The sequence below is a fragment of the Plutella xylostella genome, chromosome 17, assembly GCF_932276165.1.
Source record: "Plutella xylostella chromosome 17, ilPluXylo3.1, whole genome shotgun sequence".
In the NCBI taxonomy this organism is placed as follows: Eukaryota; Metazoa; Arthropoda; class Insecta; order Lepidoptera; family Plutellidae; genus Plutella; species Plutella xylostella.
In genome coordinates, this window is record NC_063997.1 from 693,330 (window position 1) to 710,551 (window position 17,222).

The following is a 17,222-nucleotide window of genomic DNA, read 5'->3' on the forward strand; positions in this document are numbered from 1 at the left end:
GTCATCATCATCAGTTAATCGTCCACTCTGCTGGACAAAGGCCTCTAAGGAGAGCGACAACATTCACTCCTTGGCCTTCTTCATCCTGTTACTACCGGCTACTTGTCTAAGCTCGTCGGTCCAGCATGCTGGAAGGAGTCCTACGCTACGCTCGCCTATCTCTGGTTTAGGACGGTTTTTTTAATTAATTCCTGAAAAAATATCCATAGTAGATACTCCATTTATTTCTCACCAGACCAACAACATTTTTCCATTGCTCGATTTCAAAATACGAGTAGCCCATAACAGATTGAGTAATTACACCTCAACACATCATATCGCTACTGGAAACGGTTCCATCTCTATAATCTAATCTGAGATATAGCCGTGGTTAGCGCAGCGCTCCGAAGCTTAGGAAAAGCAAAACTGTAGCACTAATTATGTCTCTATTTCCTTGTATTAAGCATGCCGATTGCATGACCATTCTCGTTCGTTCGTTCCTCGATAGAGAGTGACCCCCAGACTCCCCGCTGCCGGTGTTGCTATGCTTAAAATATAACATTCCTGCCACTCCTGCCTTGTAATTTCACTTTTAGTGAAGCATAACGAATTAATGGCCAGCATTGTATTTTAAATGGGAGGTATGAAAGGTGAATGAAGTTCACAGGTATTACAGGCAACTTTTGGTCCAATAAAAACAATTGGGCTGGTGGATATACTTATCTCTTTTGTCTACTTTACTTACCCTGGATAAGTCGCTAGATCGGAACAAAGTTGAGATTGGTCTGTAATTTTCCCATGGCGACGATACCGGATATACGGTACTTAATTTTAATTTAAATAAGACAGTCATACCAGCTGACTGCATATAATTTCCTAAACATTTCCAAATCACCGATAGTGTATCCATAAAACGAAGGTAATGATCTAATAATGCATTTTATCCAAAACCCGAATTTACAATTGCGTGAGCAGCGAAGGTGCGTATCTATTTATTACACCGGGAATAACCACTTCATATCCGTCATGATTTCGAGAATCTTTAAAATTTCTTCATTTTTAATGGGCCGAATTTATTATTATCATTAAATTTGATACTCTATAAGCTGTATGTACATGTTATCCCTTCACGTATAGAGTAAGACTGATAATTAAATGAATAAGGTACGCATAACATTTGTAATGTACAGTTCACCAGACACATATTAGCACATCGCATTCTGCTCAGTAAGGGTATCGTCCAATAACTCCGTAATTAAGTTTTTCGCTCCATATCTCATCATTGCAACTGTTTCCCAATCAATGTATTGAAATCTGCTAATTAAACGGCCGGTCAGTTTCCTTAAAAGGTCAATCAACGCGGTTTTATAGATTTTCCTGGCAATTACCTATCGTTAGCACAATTAAAGCAAACCATTGAAATCCGCTTAAGTTACTAATGCCCAACGATAACCGCTTGGTGTAGTGGTTATGGAATGTTACGCCAAAGGTCCCGGGCTCAATCCCCAGCCGGACAGATATTTGTACTTGGTACTTGGCTTTTATTATTTATTATTATTATTATTATTTAACTCTTTATTGTACAAATATTACAAATGTTTGTGTGGTGTGACATCTCAAACCAGCCTGTCAAGGGTGGAGATTTTGGAATATCACCATTTCATAGAGGAGGCTAATGTCTTGGAGTGGTTTATTACGGGCTTGAGCGCTTGCGTCTTTTCGATTGCTAATGTTCAGTGGTGGTAACCCAGCAGTAAAGATTATCGTAATTTCTAAATCACTTGCCTCTTGTATGACATATGATATAACATTCCACCGCGTTGACAGTACTTGGTAGCTGTTTGTACGCAAATGAGTTGGCTATTATGTCAACGGTAGGTTTCTCTCTAAGTGTCTGCGCGGTGGCCACTACCCTCGAGCCAATGACTGCTGGCGAGCTTTCCCCTGGGCTTTTCCACACCGATGCATAGCCTTTCCGCAAGTTTAGGATTACGAGTACTGACTACCTGGTGAAACTGTTAGCTAACCCTACTAATACGAGTATTATAAATGCGAAAGTTTGTGAGTGTGTATGTTTGTGCTTCTTCACGTCAAAACGGCAATTAAATATGGTATGAGGTTAGCTGACACCCTGGAATAACACATTGCTGTATATTTTTATCGCGGAATTCCCACGGGAAAACTTTTTTAGCTTGCGGGAACAGCTCAGTAGCGAGTCAAGAAACGGGTAAGCGTCCATCTATCGGTATCGTGCGTATCAGACCGAACCGATTTTCATAAAATAAATGTATCAAGAAACGGGCGTCAGCAATGCCGATGAAGTGGACGCACTTGTGTGAATTTCTATACAAAGAATACCGAAAGATGAACGTTTACCTTTAAGGAAAAGAATAAGCTATATCATGAGTCATGACTTACAGTTTATATAGGATACCTACTTGTCCTAGCAGACCATTTCATATATAAATTATTGAACAAATTCAACCAACATTAGAACAAATAACAGATCACTGAACTAGGCAAAGATAAGGATACTCGTATAAATTAGCATGAAATAATAACGGTATGACGAATGTATTACAAACAAAAACTCAAAGATTCGGCGTAGGCATGGAAAATAACACTAAAAAGGTACAATCAGCTTTAAAATCGTCTATTTTATTTAAGTAATTTTTATTTCATTAATTCTCATCTACCTACCTCCAATGGACCCACTAAATGTAACACTTTGGACTTTGAAGCGTTTTTCGAATTAATTTATTATAAAATAAAAACTTAATTAACGTTTTTTTATTGCATTAATTTCTACTCCACAATCGTAAGTACAGGTCTCTGAATTTTAGCATTTTTATTTCCTTTTAATCCTTTCCTCCATAAAGAATAGGCTGCTTAGGTTGACGTCTAAAATTTACAAGTTATGCACAAGATTTTGTGTTTGACTGTACCTTGTGATAAACATGCAAATCCTTTATGAAGTTGTCAGTGGCAAATCAATGTATCATATATATGTTTTTATTATTGTATGAATTATTGATCAGTCTGCCCGCCCTGACACAGGTATTTGCTCATCAATGCTTCCGCTTGACAAAAACGTACACGTGCAATGAAAACGTTCTGATGACATATCACAAAATAACTCTGTTGGGGGTGGACTGTATTTTGAAAGTCTCCTTCAGGTTTTCCAGTCATTCAGGAATCAGAAGAATAACAATAAAGAACAACTGGAAAACCTGAAGGAGACTTTCAAAATACAGTCCACCCCCAACATTGGTCCTTAGAGCCGGATCAGAAGCAACATTGGTCCTACGAGCCGGATCAGAAGCAACAACTTCTAAAAGGCAGTGGAACTTTTTCATTGCTTACGAGTGTATTTTTAACTTATAGAATACTTCGTTCTATAATTTATAACTATAACCTACCGTCCTTACCAAATGTTTTACCGTTGTAACCGAATCTATGAAACATATTTTTTAAGGTTGCTCAGTATGATAGGTAGATTCACTTACCGACTAGTATGTGATTGATTAAATACCATCCTGTATATGCAGTACAATGACGATAACTAACGAAAGCTATAAAAAAATTAGAATATATAATGATGAAACTCGTTACAATCATGTTTTATGTTATCGTAAAAACAGATAAGGAGCCTGACTTAGTAATCGAACAATAAAATTTACTATCGTGTCCAATTTAATATAAGTAATGGCCTGTAAATGTATATTATGTAAGTACGGTTTTTTGTTTGCAAAATTCATAATGTAATAAACTTTTAATTTTACAGAGCACTTGTAGAAACATAGGTAGTTCTGATAATAAATAAGTTTATAATTAGCTATGCTAATGAGACTTTAACGTAGATATCAACATAAAAATAGGGTAGAAGAAGTACATATTATACTTAGTACCTACTCAGTTATATGCAGATTGCAGATTGAGTCATCAAGCTAGTCTTTTCCGTTTAGGAGTAATTTGTAGCTATTGTCACTGGAACTTACGTACCTAAATCAAAAGCACCGATGAAAAACGAGTAGGCCCATTTTTTCGTTGAATATCCGACCGAATCCGGATTCTGACAGATCTACTTTCGCACGACGCCACCTGACGTGTGACAATGCAAATTCTCGAACGTACACTATCGAGTTACACGCCGTTGCGTAATGTAACCGATACCTGCGCCGAAAATCACACTTTCAACGCTTACATCATTCAAGTTTACAGCTAGGTGTTATGTATTTTACGTTATACTTGAATACACTATACAGGATGTTACAAGGCCAAGGTTCATGCCAACGAAAAAAGGCTATGAAATTGTCATTCTTCACAGGAAACTAACTGATATCGATATTTTGTAATTCAGCTGAGTACGACCACACATAGATTTACCCTCATACTTTTGACAGCATCCTGTATCAACACACATAAAAAATATAAACGCTCAATGATCTAGAACCAGATAATCCATGTTCTAATTTACAAAAACAATTTAAATTAACTCACAACATATCATCAGATGATAATAAGACAGGCCGAATTTGATTCGAGGGATCGAGACGCTTCGCCGTAGGTAATAGTTCTCACATAATACGTGAAATGTATACCGGTATGTGAGATGGTAATGATTATGTGATATCGCTGTAACTCAAATTAAGTACGTTCACTTTAAACATTTCATAATATAGATAGGTATGTGCTGAAGAACCGATGACCGGTGCTGTAAATGAGTTTCTGATTAACGTCAAAACTTGACTACTTATGATGACTTTTTAACTACACTCACGGGCAATGAAAAGGTTCCACTTACAAAATGCAGACACCAAATGGGCCAATTTTTATAACATTTGATTGGGAACTGGAACAAAATATTTATGTTTATATTTGGTAATATTCTGATGCACCGTTAAATGTACTTAAATGTTGCAGCTAAGGCGTCACTTGGTTATTTTTTTCCGTTTCCGAGAATTTTGGTTATTTTTTCAATGGAAATTATTTTTTTAATTGTCTGTGAGTGTATAATTATTTTGAAAAAGGCATATTTATTACATTCAAATAGACATAAATCGATTAGAGGTAAGTTTAAACAAAATCGGCCGCAGTCTCCGTTACTATCGCCTAAAACCTAAAAAGCCACGACTCAGACGTAACTTCAGTGATTTTCACTTCACTAATTCGCTTTTAACCGTTTATAGAACTCTTCGGCCTTTGTTGAGGCAAATGGCTATTTAATGCCTCACTCTCACTTCGGAAATAACAATAATATGCACCCATTCCGCTCCTAATAGTATTATTTAGGTAACTAATGCTATTGTGGTGTTAAATTGTTGGGAAATAAATAATTATCTATTGTAATGTATTTATGGCGTGCTTGCACATTGTTTTTCTAATGTAGTAACTCAATGGAAACGAAAAAGTTAATTTAAATATTTTTTTAACAGTAAAACAAAAAATTCAATACTTTCCTATAAAATGTGGATTTACAAAAAGTGCCTTGTAATGTATGAACTGTGCCCTAGGTTTGATAAGAGACACTCATGTATATGTATTCTGTCTAAGGGTGGGTTGCATCAACATCCCGGTTATCGTAATAGTTAAGGTTAAAGTTAGCAATGACAGAGTCGTTACAGTTAATATTTTACTGTAATACCCCATCCACACGCTCGGCGAACAATGGCAAACAGCAAACAGCAAACAGCAAACACTGACATGTGGATGGGTGTTTGTCGTTGTTTGCCTGTTTGTGTTTGTGTTCGCCAGTGTTCGGCATCGGTGTCGGTTTTTCTTGCCAGATCAAAGGATGTTCGGCAAACAGTTTGCTACGTATCCATACGTCTGGCAGCGGTCAGTATGCGCGCTAGCATTGCGGGAGGCGGACGTATCAACTTGCTACACTTTTTCGTTGGCGCGCATTTTTTTTTATGTATGTTCACCGATTACTCCGCCGTTTATGAACCGATTTTGAAAATTCTTTTTTTTTTGTATTGGGTTGAGCTCCCAGGTGGTCCCATTTTTTTTTCAGAATTTTATCTCACCCCTAAGGGTGGGTAAAGGGGTAAAAACAGGGTATGAATCTCCATTTTGGACACATATTAACCGATTCTAATGAAATTGAAAACATAAATATAGTTCTTGTAACAAAAAAATATGATGGTGACCTTGAGCTGATCTGATGATGGAAACGGAAGGCAGTCAAGGGAACTCCTCAACGGTATATAGCAACTACCTCGTGTTTAGGCTTGAATGATTCGTATTGATTAGTAGGACTTTTTGGTATCATTTGCATCTTACTTTTGATTAAAAATTATTGCAAATAAACTAAAAACTATAAAATAAAATAATAATTAAAAAGAAGAAGTCAGTTTTTAATTTTTTTTAAATTATTATTTTTATCCCACCATCGTCTTTGCTTTCTTCTTATTTCCTTTTTTCTTTCTCTTGCTTTAATTTATATAATAAAAATATGTCAACCCGAAAGTAATAGCTCGTCGTCCGCCGTGTTTGCCGGTTCGGAATGTTATGAGCGTTCGCCGAGCATGTGGATGGCTGTTTGTGTTCGGTGATTGTGGTTGGTGTTTGGGACTTTGTTTGCTGTTTGCCGTGTTTGTGACAAACAGCAAGCGTATGGATGGGGCTTAACGTGTTGCACCATCAAATCGTCGGTCATTGTTAATGTTATTAGGGTTGCTATTCGTTTGAGACATAATTATCCCCAAAGTTACTGTGGGAAACGTTTTTATGTAAGGCAATACCAAATCTAGCTGTCGGACTGAAGCCGTCACAGAGTACATTGTAGCCGTCATTCTCTGTCAAAGCACTCAAAGTCAACATGTCATAGGAACTAACTCTGTTGTTCCTCCAAATATTGACCAAAAGATTATCATCAATAAAACCCGCGACAAAGTAGACTCTAATAAGCCTTTATTAAGAGCGGTGGTAGCTCAGTCGGGTAAGCGCCCGCTTCTCACGCCAGAGATGCGGGTCCAATCCCGGCGCTGACATGTACCAATGAGTTCTTTTAATATAAGTACAAAGTATACCATCGCTCTTACGGTGAGGAAAACATCGTGAGGAAACCTGCATATCTAGATTTAGCACATCTAGATATGTGAACCCACCAACCCGCAGTGTACCAGCGTGGTGGAGAAATGGTCCAAGCTTTGGAAGGCAGTTTAGACCTTGGGGATATGCACAAAGGTTCCATTCGAGAGAGCCAGGTGCAGGTACTTACACCCCCAGAGAATAGAATAGAATAGAAGCCTTTATTATTAATTATCTTATTAATTACCTAATTCTTAACAAGTTGAAATAAAAACTAACGATGTAATCTATTAAAATAATTATTTATTGACATCCTTCGATTATGCTCATCATTCCTGTTAACTGCATAGACAGGTTCCTCTTCATCAGATGATGAATCATCATAAAAAACCTAGCTGGTGGTACAGCACAGGGTCTCTATTTTGTTTACATAATATATTATGCAGCTATGCCGTAGCCACAATAATGGGCTGCACTCTTCTTAGTTCTGTCCTTATTTTCATTGATATATTTCTGTATTTGAGTGATTGCAAAATTTCTGAAAACAAGGTTATTCAATTAAAGAGTTACGTAGGTTACTTTGATATTAGATTGCTGCGCTGGACCGGCAACCGGCAGGTAGCTGGTAGTGGCTGGATAAGGAAGGCCGAGGGCACAGTGTTGTTTCGCTCCTTGGAAGAGCCCATGGCTAGAAGTGGACGCTTATTTGGTGGTGAAGATGATCATTACACCTACAACATAATAATAGGTGCACTTACTTCGTCGTTGGAGGCAGTAAGAAAGGTTCTAGTTTTAAAGCCAACACACGAGCCACATTTTTGAGACCTGGAACCTATCCAAGAACGAGTTCTCATCCCAAGTTGCGAATCTATCAGTTCTCTGAAAATACACCTTTCTCTTCATATTTCGTAAGTTCCGTACTTACTCCACCTCAATCTCAATTTCTGAGGAACTTGTTTCAAGCACTATTTCACGTAGAAGCGACATGATAAGAATTATTGAATATTAATATTTGTACGTAATACTGTTACTTTGAGGTTATACAACGGTTTTGACAGCTACCTGACTTTAACTTTAACAGTAACCGGCCAACATGGGGTGGTTATGGTTATCGTTAAAGTTATGACGTCATTTTAACCATAGTTGAATGGTGCAACCAATTTTTCGCTTAACCGATGCTTTGACAGACGATGTGACGTTTGTAATAGTTAAAGTTAAATGGTGCAACGCACCCTAAGATTTTATATTTGCTTGTTGTAAAGAACCAAGTTTATGTGTGGTTACAATCAATTACAATTACAATCAATTACAATCTCTTGTGGATAAGTGATTCTGAATTAAAATTAAACTGTAACCATTCTCAATTAAATCCAAGACTTATACCCGCTTACTACCTACACACAATCTGTAAATTAATTACCATTTTGACTAATTATCCACTTGGTCGCGACTTCATCATTACCATATCAACGCAAAGTAAGACATCGATTAGCGTGCATCACCGACCGTGGCAGAGAACTAGTGTTGTTTGATAGTCCAATATCGATAGCCTATCGATATTTGAAATCGATAACCTATCGAATAGCTTTTATTGAATAATATCGATACTATATCAATATTTCGGTGATTTCTAGCGTTGATATTATCAATAGTATTGTACGAAGTTTGATAGTTTGTCGAAAAAAAAGGTGGCGTTTTCTCACATATACAGTGGCGCTTCTAGCGAAAACTATCCGAATACTTTTGACAGACAATGTATGCGGATGAGAGGCGTCAACTTTTATTGTTTTTGACAAACTATCAAAGCTCTACTAGGCGTGTTTTGAAACTATACAAGGCCAGAACGCACCCATAGTGTACTAGCACTGTATAGTTTCAAGTGAAAAAAAATAATATTTTACTTGAAAATATACACGATTTGTGCGTACTAATCGCGTATACTTTCAAGTTGGGATTTTCTGAATCGTTCTTGAAAATATACATTGCTATTACGCACATTGCTTGATTGGCGTACTTGTTGCTTGATGCTCGAGGAGTTTCTTTCGCCATTTCTTTCCTTCTCAATGACGGGGCCTTTGTGAAATGGTGGTAGATGACTATCGACAAATAATTGTAAAATTTTACGTCGATTAAACCATTTGAATTTGTCGCATATAATTTATACCTACATGCTGATTCTGATTTACTTAACTATTAAGGTAAATGTAGGTACATGACTATAATTTACTTGTTCTGCCTATCATACCTATAGAATGTTTATAAATAAAGATGAAAAAGCTCTAATTTGATTGATAAATTGATATTTATAACAATCATGTGCAAGCAAGAATACTAATCTCTTATTATTTATATGAATGACAGCGCATCAAAATATTATAACCAACTAAAAACGTAAATTTTGATCAAATTCTAATATAAATGTTTTAAAAAATTTAGTCATTTTGTGTTGACTTTTTGCTACTTGGACTAATTCATTGCTCGTGAGTGTAATAGGTATTAACCCTATAGACCTATTACAAACATATTTTTCATCAAGTTTTGAATTCACCGTAAGTAATTGTCTTTTATGAATTGTTCAACACCCTTTTCTGAGATAATTTCGACTATTAAAAACAGTTTAATTTAAATCAATTTACTTTTAAACTGTACGATGTAAACAAAAAAAAAGTTACGAAAACAATGCCAAGTGCGGAATGATGATGCAATGTTTAGAAAGCAATATACTTATTACTATTTCGCATGAAAGAAAGAAAGAGCAACAATTCAAAAGGGCTACCTGGTAACTAATCACGTATAGTTTCAAGTGCTCGCATTGCCGCTTGGCACTTGAAAATATACACGATTAGTACGCAGTGGTAACTGCTGCAGTATATTTTCAAGCCATAATTTTGGCCCAACTTACTTGAAAATATACGCGATTAGTGCGTAATGGCCTTGTATACTTTCAAGTAAATCATGGCACCATTTTAATTTGAAAATATACGCGAGCAGTCCCAACCTCTGCGTTCTGGCCTTGTATAGTTTCAAAACACGCCTCTACTAGACATACTGTTAACCAATAGTATTGCAGTAAATGAGCTATCGATACTATTAATAGGCCAATTTGACATTCTCACGGTGATGGGGTCGAATAATAATATTATTAAGTGACTTCTTTTTCACTTTTGCACTCCTCATAATAAAATTATCTTGCACCTCCTGTGGGTTGACTGGTAGAAAATGCTTGTAGCATTAAGTCCACCCTTTGTAAAATTATTTTTATATGCAATAAAGGATTAAATAAATAAATAAATAATCGATAGTTTATGCTATCGTTGTTGCGGCAACACTAGACAGAATGCTTGAGAGTCTCGGATAATAACCCCGTATGCGAAAATGCACCTAACTGCATGCTGTCCTCAATCGAAACTCGTCGCCAATAGCATGTGACAAGTCTGAAAAGTTAATTGAAATCGCTATTAGACTCCGGCGTCAATAGAGTACAGTTTTGTTTGAAAGTTCAGTCGAGGGGAAAAGACCGACCTTGAAACAAATGTAACAAGTTATATTGTAGGTAACTTGAACTTGAGGATTTGCTGTTTTTTTTTACTTATTCTGTTTGTAGTTGTACCCTGTTTACATACTCAAAGCGGTGACGAGTAAATTATGACTAGTACGAACGATAAAGTGAGTTATTTTAGTTTTGTAAACGCGTTCATATTATTATTTTTAACAAATTTTAATACATATAATTTTAGTGAAGTAGAGAATGAAGAATTTTTATATTCATTTTTGTACATTTTATTTTCCTAGATGGCCAATGTTCCAATGGTCAGTTGGATTGTGGGTTAATCTGTAAAAAATAAATATTCAGATCTCACTTTTTAAGGGTGCTGTTTTCTTGAAGAATTTTAAACAACCAAGGTAAAAAATGGTACATCGAAAGAATAACAAAAAAAAACGTAATGTAAGTCAGTGTCATTTGTCCCCGTATAGAGATGTAGGACATAAAAATAAGAATCTAGAATCTAGCCTCCGATAAAGTCAGTGCTGAGGCAGCTGCAGATATTTTCTTAAAGTTATACACTTCTTCGATATTTAACATAAATTGTTGAATCTATAAAAAGCTTCAGTGAATTGAACAAGTAAAAGTTTATGCACTCTTTTGCTCGGCAAATTATAATATCAAAAGTAGCCTGTGGACAGTTTGACAAGTCATTTATCAAACTGTGGATATAATGATATTCGATAAAACGCCGATGAGTTGCGAGATAAAAAATGATTCACACCTTATATAGATTACAAAATGTGCGATTAATGTGGTAGAAAGAAATATGATAAGTACCTAATAATTTAAATTGGGTACAATTGTTATGTTTCATTCGAAATAATCTATGTTAAAACTTAACCAGGTTAGAGATTAACAATATTAAAACACTGATATTGTTCCAAGTTATAAGGCCATTTTGAGACTAGTAGCTTCAGTAGGCATATATTGAGTATTTAGTGTCTCTAGTCCAATCATATTTATATTTATATTCCTATTGAACTATGGAACCTCACACCAATGTGGTTATTTCTTCAGCTCTATAAAACACGACTGCAATATAATTTGGTGCTTCGAAGCCGCAGCGGCCGCTAGGAGGTAATTGTTAGCCTCCACATCGCCCGGCCACACTTCTGCGGTCGTCTGCCAGCCTGGTATTTACTCTGGCCCGAGGGCTTGATCAAACAACATTTCAATCCTTCATTGAATTTTAATGTGTCCCGAAACCTATTATACGAAGATTAAATGATACACTACAGCTATTAATAGCTGATAGTTATAAACTTTATAAAGGCATTTACACATCTGTTGCAATACACGGTTTTACCTGTACCGTGTAAATGTGCTTTACACAGCCGCGGCTGGCGGCTAGGGCTCAGTCTGCACAACCATAATTATTACCCATCACCTCTATACTTTCATTCAATAACAATTAGTCATGGCAACACGATACCTAAGGGGAATCTCCCGCGTTTATTTTGTATGAGGAATAAAGAAACTGCTTGAAATAAATGTATTTCTTTGTACGGAAGCTCATGTTACCTGATGCGCGCATGCAAATACCTACTATTATTGTCTCTTCGGTTTTTATTTCATCATTATATTTGCACCTCGGAGTAGGAACGACCGGGGAATGGCTCTATTAAGGGCGCATCCAACGCTAATGTGTCATTTACATGAAAACGAGCGCTGTTTAATGTTAAATATCTGAGAAACAATGCAAAAACTTGCAGCTTAATTACATGCACATGAACTTTAAATCTGCGACCGACACGCGAGAACCATTACATGGCGCCCTTTAATATGAACGTGACTCATGGAATTAACTGGTATTCTTTCTTCTATTTCAGATCAGCAACAATGGAAAGTTCGAGGTGGTTACTCGCGCTGGTGTTCCTTGGCGTGGCGCTGCAGGCGTCAGGCTTCCCGAGCTCGCGCCGCTCCCGCGCCTCCCGCCTCCCCGCCGACCCCGAGGACACCTCCAGAGAGAGCAAGCTCACCACCGACTTCAAGGAACCCTCCTCCACCACGCCCGCCGCGCCCACCAACAGGAAAAACAAAGCGCTCAATCTCTTCAACGGCTTCTTCCCCTCGTTCCTGTCGTCAGGACTGGAGTACGAGGATGATGATGATGACGTCACGTTCTCCGTGAACGATGATGCTATCGATGAGGAAGACCTGTCGAGGACCATCCCGAGCTCGCGCCGGCCGCAGAACAAGAAGAAACACGGTAACGGAAACGGAAATTCCAACAGCAATAGAAACAACGTGCAAAACAATTACCAGAACCAACAGGACATAAACTCTCTGCAGTATGACAACTCCCCGATCTTCTACATCAGACTGCCTCCTACTCCGTACATGTTTGTGCCGGGGCTCGGCTACGTGTCTCAGCCGCCGAGCCTGGGCCCGCCCATGGCGCCGCCGGGCCCGCAGGTCGCTGACCCCTTCATCAACCTGCCTCTAGACTTCGTCTCCAACGCCAAGCCAACTGGTGTATACCAGTGGAGCGGGGCACCAGCCTTCCCTCAAGTGCAGCAGCCTTACGACCCGTACGGAGGCTACCAGGCTCCTCAGCAGATGATGCAGCAGCCACAGAGGCCCAGCTACGAGCCTTCGTACAAACCTCAACCCAAACCGACGCCTAGCAACTCTAAAGTTACCAACCTGAAAGGAACTTACAACTTCAACGGGAAACCTGGCGATAGTGTGTATGTGTTGAGGGACACGTACAACTCGATATACTCGGACGCTCTGCAGAACTTCTACCCCTAGGCCTGACCAGCTACCGTACCACCACCGACACAACGACGACCTTGCGGTCAAACATCTGTCAGATTCATACGTCAGATTTGACAAGAGAGCGACGCTACAGAATTGTTAATTGCTAATGTTCGGTGGTGGTAAACACATAGTGCTGGATGTTAGGAAATGGACTGGCGGTATCTATTGACTGGCTCGTATCGAGCTACATGTATTTAAATTAGGATTTTGAATTGTATTGTGAATGGAGGTGTTTTAGTTCTTGAGACCAGTATCTTTTATTAATTACGTAAGTAATATTTTTTTATACTCGTAGTCATTGACCATGTCTTTAATTGTAACAATAGATACTTTTAAACGTTTTCAAAATATGTGAATGAACAATTTCATGTGCTTAGGTACATAAAATGCCTGTATATGCACTGTCAGTTTATGTTGACGAGCTGATTATGATAATGACAGAAAGATGAAAGAAGGGACCAGTAAAATAAAAATTAACTCTAGGAATTTCTTAATACTTCTTAACCCTTCATGATTATTTAAATAAAAATAAAAGATAATACTTAATTTTATGTAAACAAGTATTTCTATAGACACATAATTATATACTTTGAAATGTATTTACCTAGGTACTTCTATGTAAATAAGCTTATGCCTTATACTTTATGCCAGTTAAACAATATAAATAGACACTTATTTGTGCAAGGCAAGCTTCATAATATTTTTAGGATGAGTAAATTGTTTTTAAATCTGAAAATTATTATAAATAAGAAAGTACTAATACGTATTATACACAGTCAACTTCAAAAGTAGCTATACAATACACTTTATCGCTTGTCAAACTATCAAACCGTCATTATTTTAATTATGATTTAAGTAATAAGTAGTTAGATGGTTTGTACGTTTGACAAGATACTAAACTTAATAGTTTAGCTACTTTAGCAGACTGTACCTACTTTGTGAGATATTTCTTACATAAGTGCTTACTTTTTATGTCCCTTTTTATATACGTAACATTTTGCTTATGTATTATTATCTAAATAGAATTAGACTTGTAATTAAACTTGAGTTGTGCCCAAAATATGGCATAGAACCATCGCTTACCTATGTAATGCAATACACTCACGGGCAATGAAAAGGTTCCACTGAGAAAAACACGCATTTACTACTAAATGGAAAACGCTAGCTTTATGACGCTTTCTACAACATTGAAGTACATTTAACGGAGCATCAGGATATTATTGTCAACTAAACACAATCATATTTTGTTCAAATTTTAAATTAAATCTTAGAAAAAATTGGGGTCGTTTGGTGTCGGCTTTTTGTGAGTGGAACTATTTCATTGCCTGTGAGTGTAGGTAACATTCATGAAAATCTGCCTTCCCCGTAACTTAAGGGCTTACCTTAAACGACAGCGTTTATTTGTGTTATTACCTATTATCAACTTGATGCGTTTAAATATTGTTTTCTTTACGCGTCTTTAGTATAAGTCAAACTCGTCACATAGTTTTCTAGTTTAAATTATCTTATTACTTAATTTATTTCATAATTATTTTATTTATTAAATGAGTAAGGTCATAAATAAGTTACGTACAAATCTTTTTTCGGCCTGTTAAGTTTAAGTTAGTTGCAGGTTACAAATCAGTCTGTATTTTTATAGTTTCATATACTTACTTAATTAATTATATAATGTTTATAGTAAATAATTGTAAAAGCCGTGGGATGCAATATTCATAATATTTAAACGTTTATACAAGGAGACAAAGTTGAGAATGTTAGTAATTCGGAATGTTAGTGACAAGAAATAAATGTTATAATATAAGACATAACATAACAACTTGTATAATTATCTATCATTATGCTTTTTAGTAGGCTAATATGGTATAAAATATATACCTATATACCTAAACCTTATACATGTACCTAAAACTACCAACCTGCCTATAGGTATGTGTAAATTTTATATTGTGCTAAATCACAATCTCAATCATTATAAAATATTTAGTAGGTATTTTGTTTAAAAAGTTGTGCAACATTTTGTGACGAAGTTAAAAATAAATTAATAAAACAATGCACGGATTGTGTAAATATAATGTTTATATTTTATATATAAAAATAAAGTCAGAAGTGATAGTAACAGTGTAGGTTGAAAAAACAGTAGTTAGATATTTACTGAAATGCAGGTTTGTATTGAAATAAATACTGAAAAGTAAATGTGATATTTTGTTTTATTTTTAATCTATTTATCACCATCATTATCATCCCAATCCATCACGTCCCCACTGCTGGGGCACGCGTCTCCTTCCAATGAAAGAAGGGTTTTGGCCTAGTCCACCACGCTGGCCTTATGCGGGTTGGTGGATCCCAACACAAGACAAGCAAGAGATAATTAATCATCAACAGCTATAATAATAATTATCTAACTATCATTTATTCACGAACAACTCACAACTCACAATGATCTTCTATGATAGGTGGGTAGGTTCCTTCACAGTAGGTAGGCAAACTATCCCTCATCATCAGATTTATCTGCCCCTTAGCATGAATTTTCATCGTGAACGTGACGTGAAATTACTCGATGATTTTGTAGGGAAATTTTAGTTCTGATACCGACCGCCAGGGGCGCTGTTCATATTTTCATACAAAATTACTCGATGAATTCTACTTCACATTCACGATGAAAATACATGCTAAGGGGTACAGGTCCTGAGATCCCTAGTCAGAGAAATAGGGCTCAAAGGTTATATTCTATTTTCCCCGGTAGGTACCATATAGTTACCTATTATTGCAATAAATAATTTGATTTATTAGAGATAGGTATCTTTATGATAAGCGTCCACTTATCGGTATCGTACGTATCGGACCAAACTGATTTTCATAAATGTATGGATAAACGGCGTCGGCAATGCCGATGAAGGGGCGCACTTGTGTGAATTTCTATACAAAAAAGTACCTATAGTGAATGCGATGTGTCTGAGCGTCTAGTACGGGCTTGCAATATATGTCAACGTTGATAGAAATCGTAAGCACGCCAAACTATTAGTTTCCAAGTTAATTGGTAGTATGAGTTACATTTTTTTATTATAGTTCATGCGATATCGTTTATGCTACAACTCGATTGTGCGAACTTCACTCTAGATACTTTACCTCTTTCTAGCGCTTGTAAAAAGAAAGGGCAAACACACATGTCATTTTGGCGTCTTGATTTTCGTATATTATATGTCAATGACTCTAACCAAAATATATATGTCAATCAATGTCAATGACTCTAACAAAAACAAACTGAAATTTGGTTTACAAGCTTTTATTTATAAAAATTATAAAATTAAGAATGATCCTCACAAGTGCATCGCAATTCGAAGTACCTAATTGTAGATTTTATGGAAAGGTAAGTACCTACCTACCTATATACTTATTATGTTTACGATAACTTAAGGTAAAATTGTAGGAATAAATAATATTTTACTAGACCTAATCTATTCGTACTATTTACAGGAATGGGGACCTAAACAAGCCTGCCGATGGACCCCACGGCAGGTTAACTGCCATAAATAAATGTCCGTACATGGTGTAGAATCTCCTACGACCTATTCTGCACATGAGGGGAGCCCAAGACGCTCTGTCGTTGGACGAAGCCCAAGATGCCCTGTCGTCGGAAGAAGCCCAATACTTGTTGCCCCACTGAGACCAAGGCAGAGTCCTAGGACAACCCGTCGACGCGTGATTCGTCCGAGGCAGTCAACGCCGCGACGCTATCGTCCTCTCATGGGGATTTAGGCCATTTATGTAATGGATAACTATATAAGTAATAAATGATTATTTTTAAACATTTATTTTTCATTTCTAAGGGTGCTTACGTAAAGAATCGGGTTCCCTGTATCTACCCGTACCGGTAACTTGATTAGGTATCGCTCACTGA

At 36.8% G+C, this 17,222-nt stretch overlaps 1 protein-coding gene across 1 annotated transcript in view; it reads left to right on the forward strand.

Annotated features, from left to right (window-relative positions):
• LOC105398483 overlaps window positions 1–15,164 on the forward strand; it is a 103,375-nt gene extending 88,211 nt beyond the window's left edge. The window contains exon 4 of the mRNA XM_038108980.2: window positions 12,391–15,164. Coding sequence (XP_037964908.2) covers window positions 12,401–13,315 — 915 coding nt within the window. The 5' untranslated portion in view covers window positions 12,391–12,400 and the 3' untranslated portion in view covers window positions 13,316–15,164. The remainder of the gene's footprint in view (window positions 1–12,390) is intronic.
• Window positions 15,165–17,222: the final 2,058 nt, after the last annotated feature.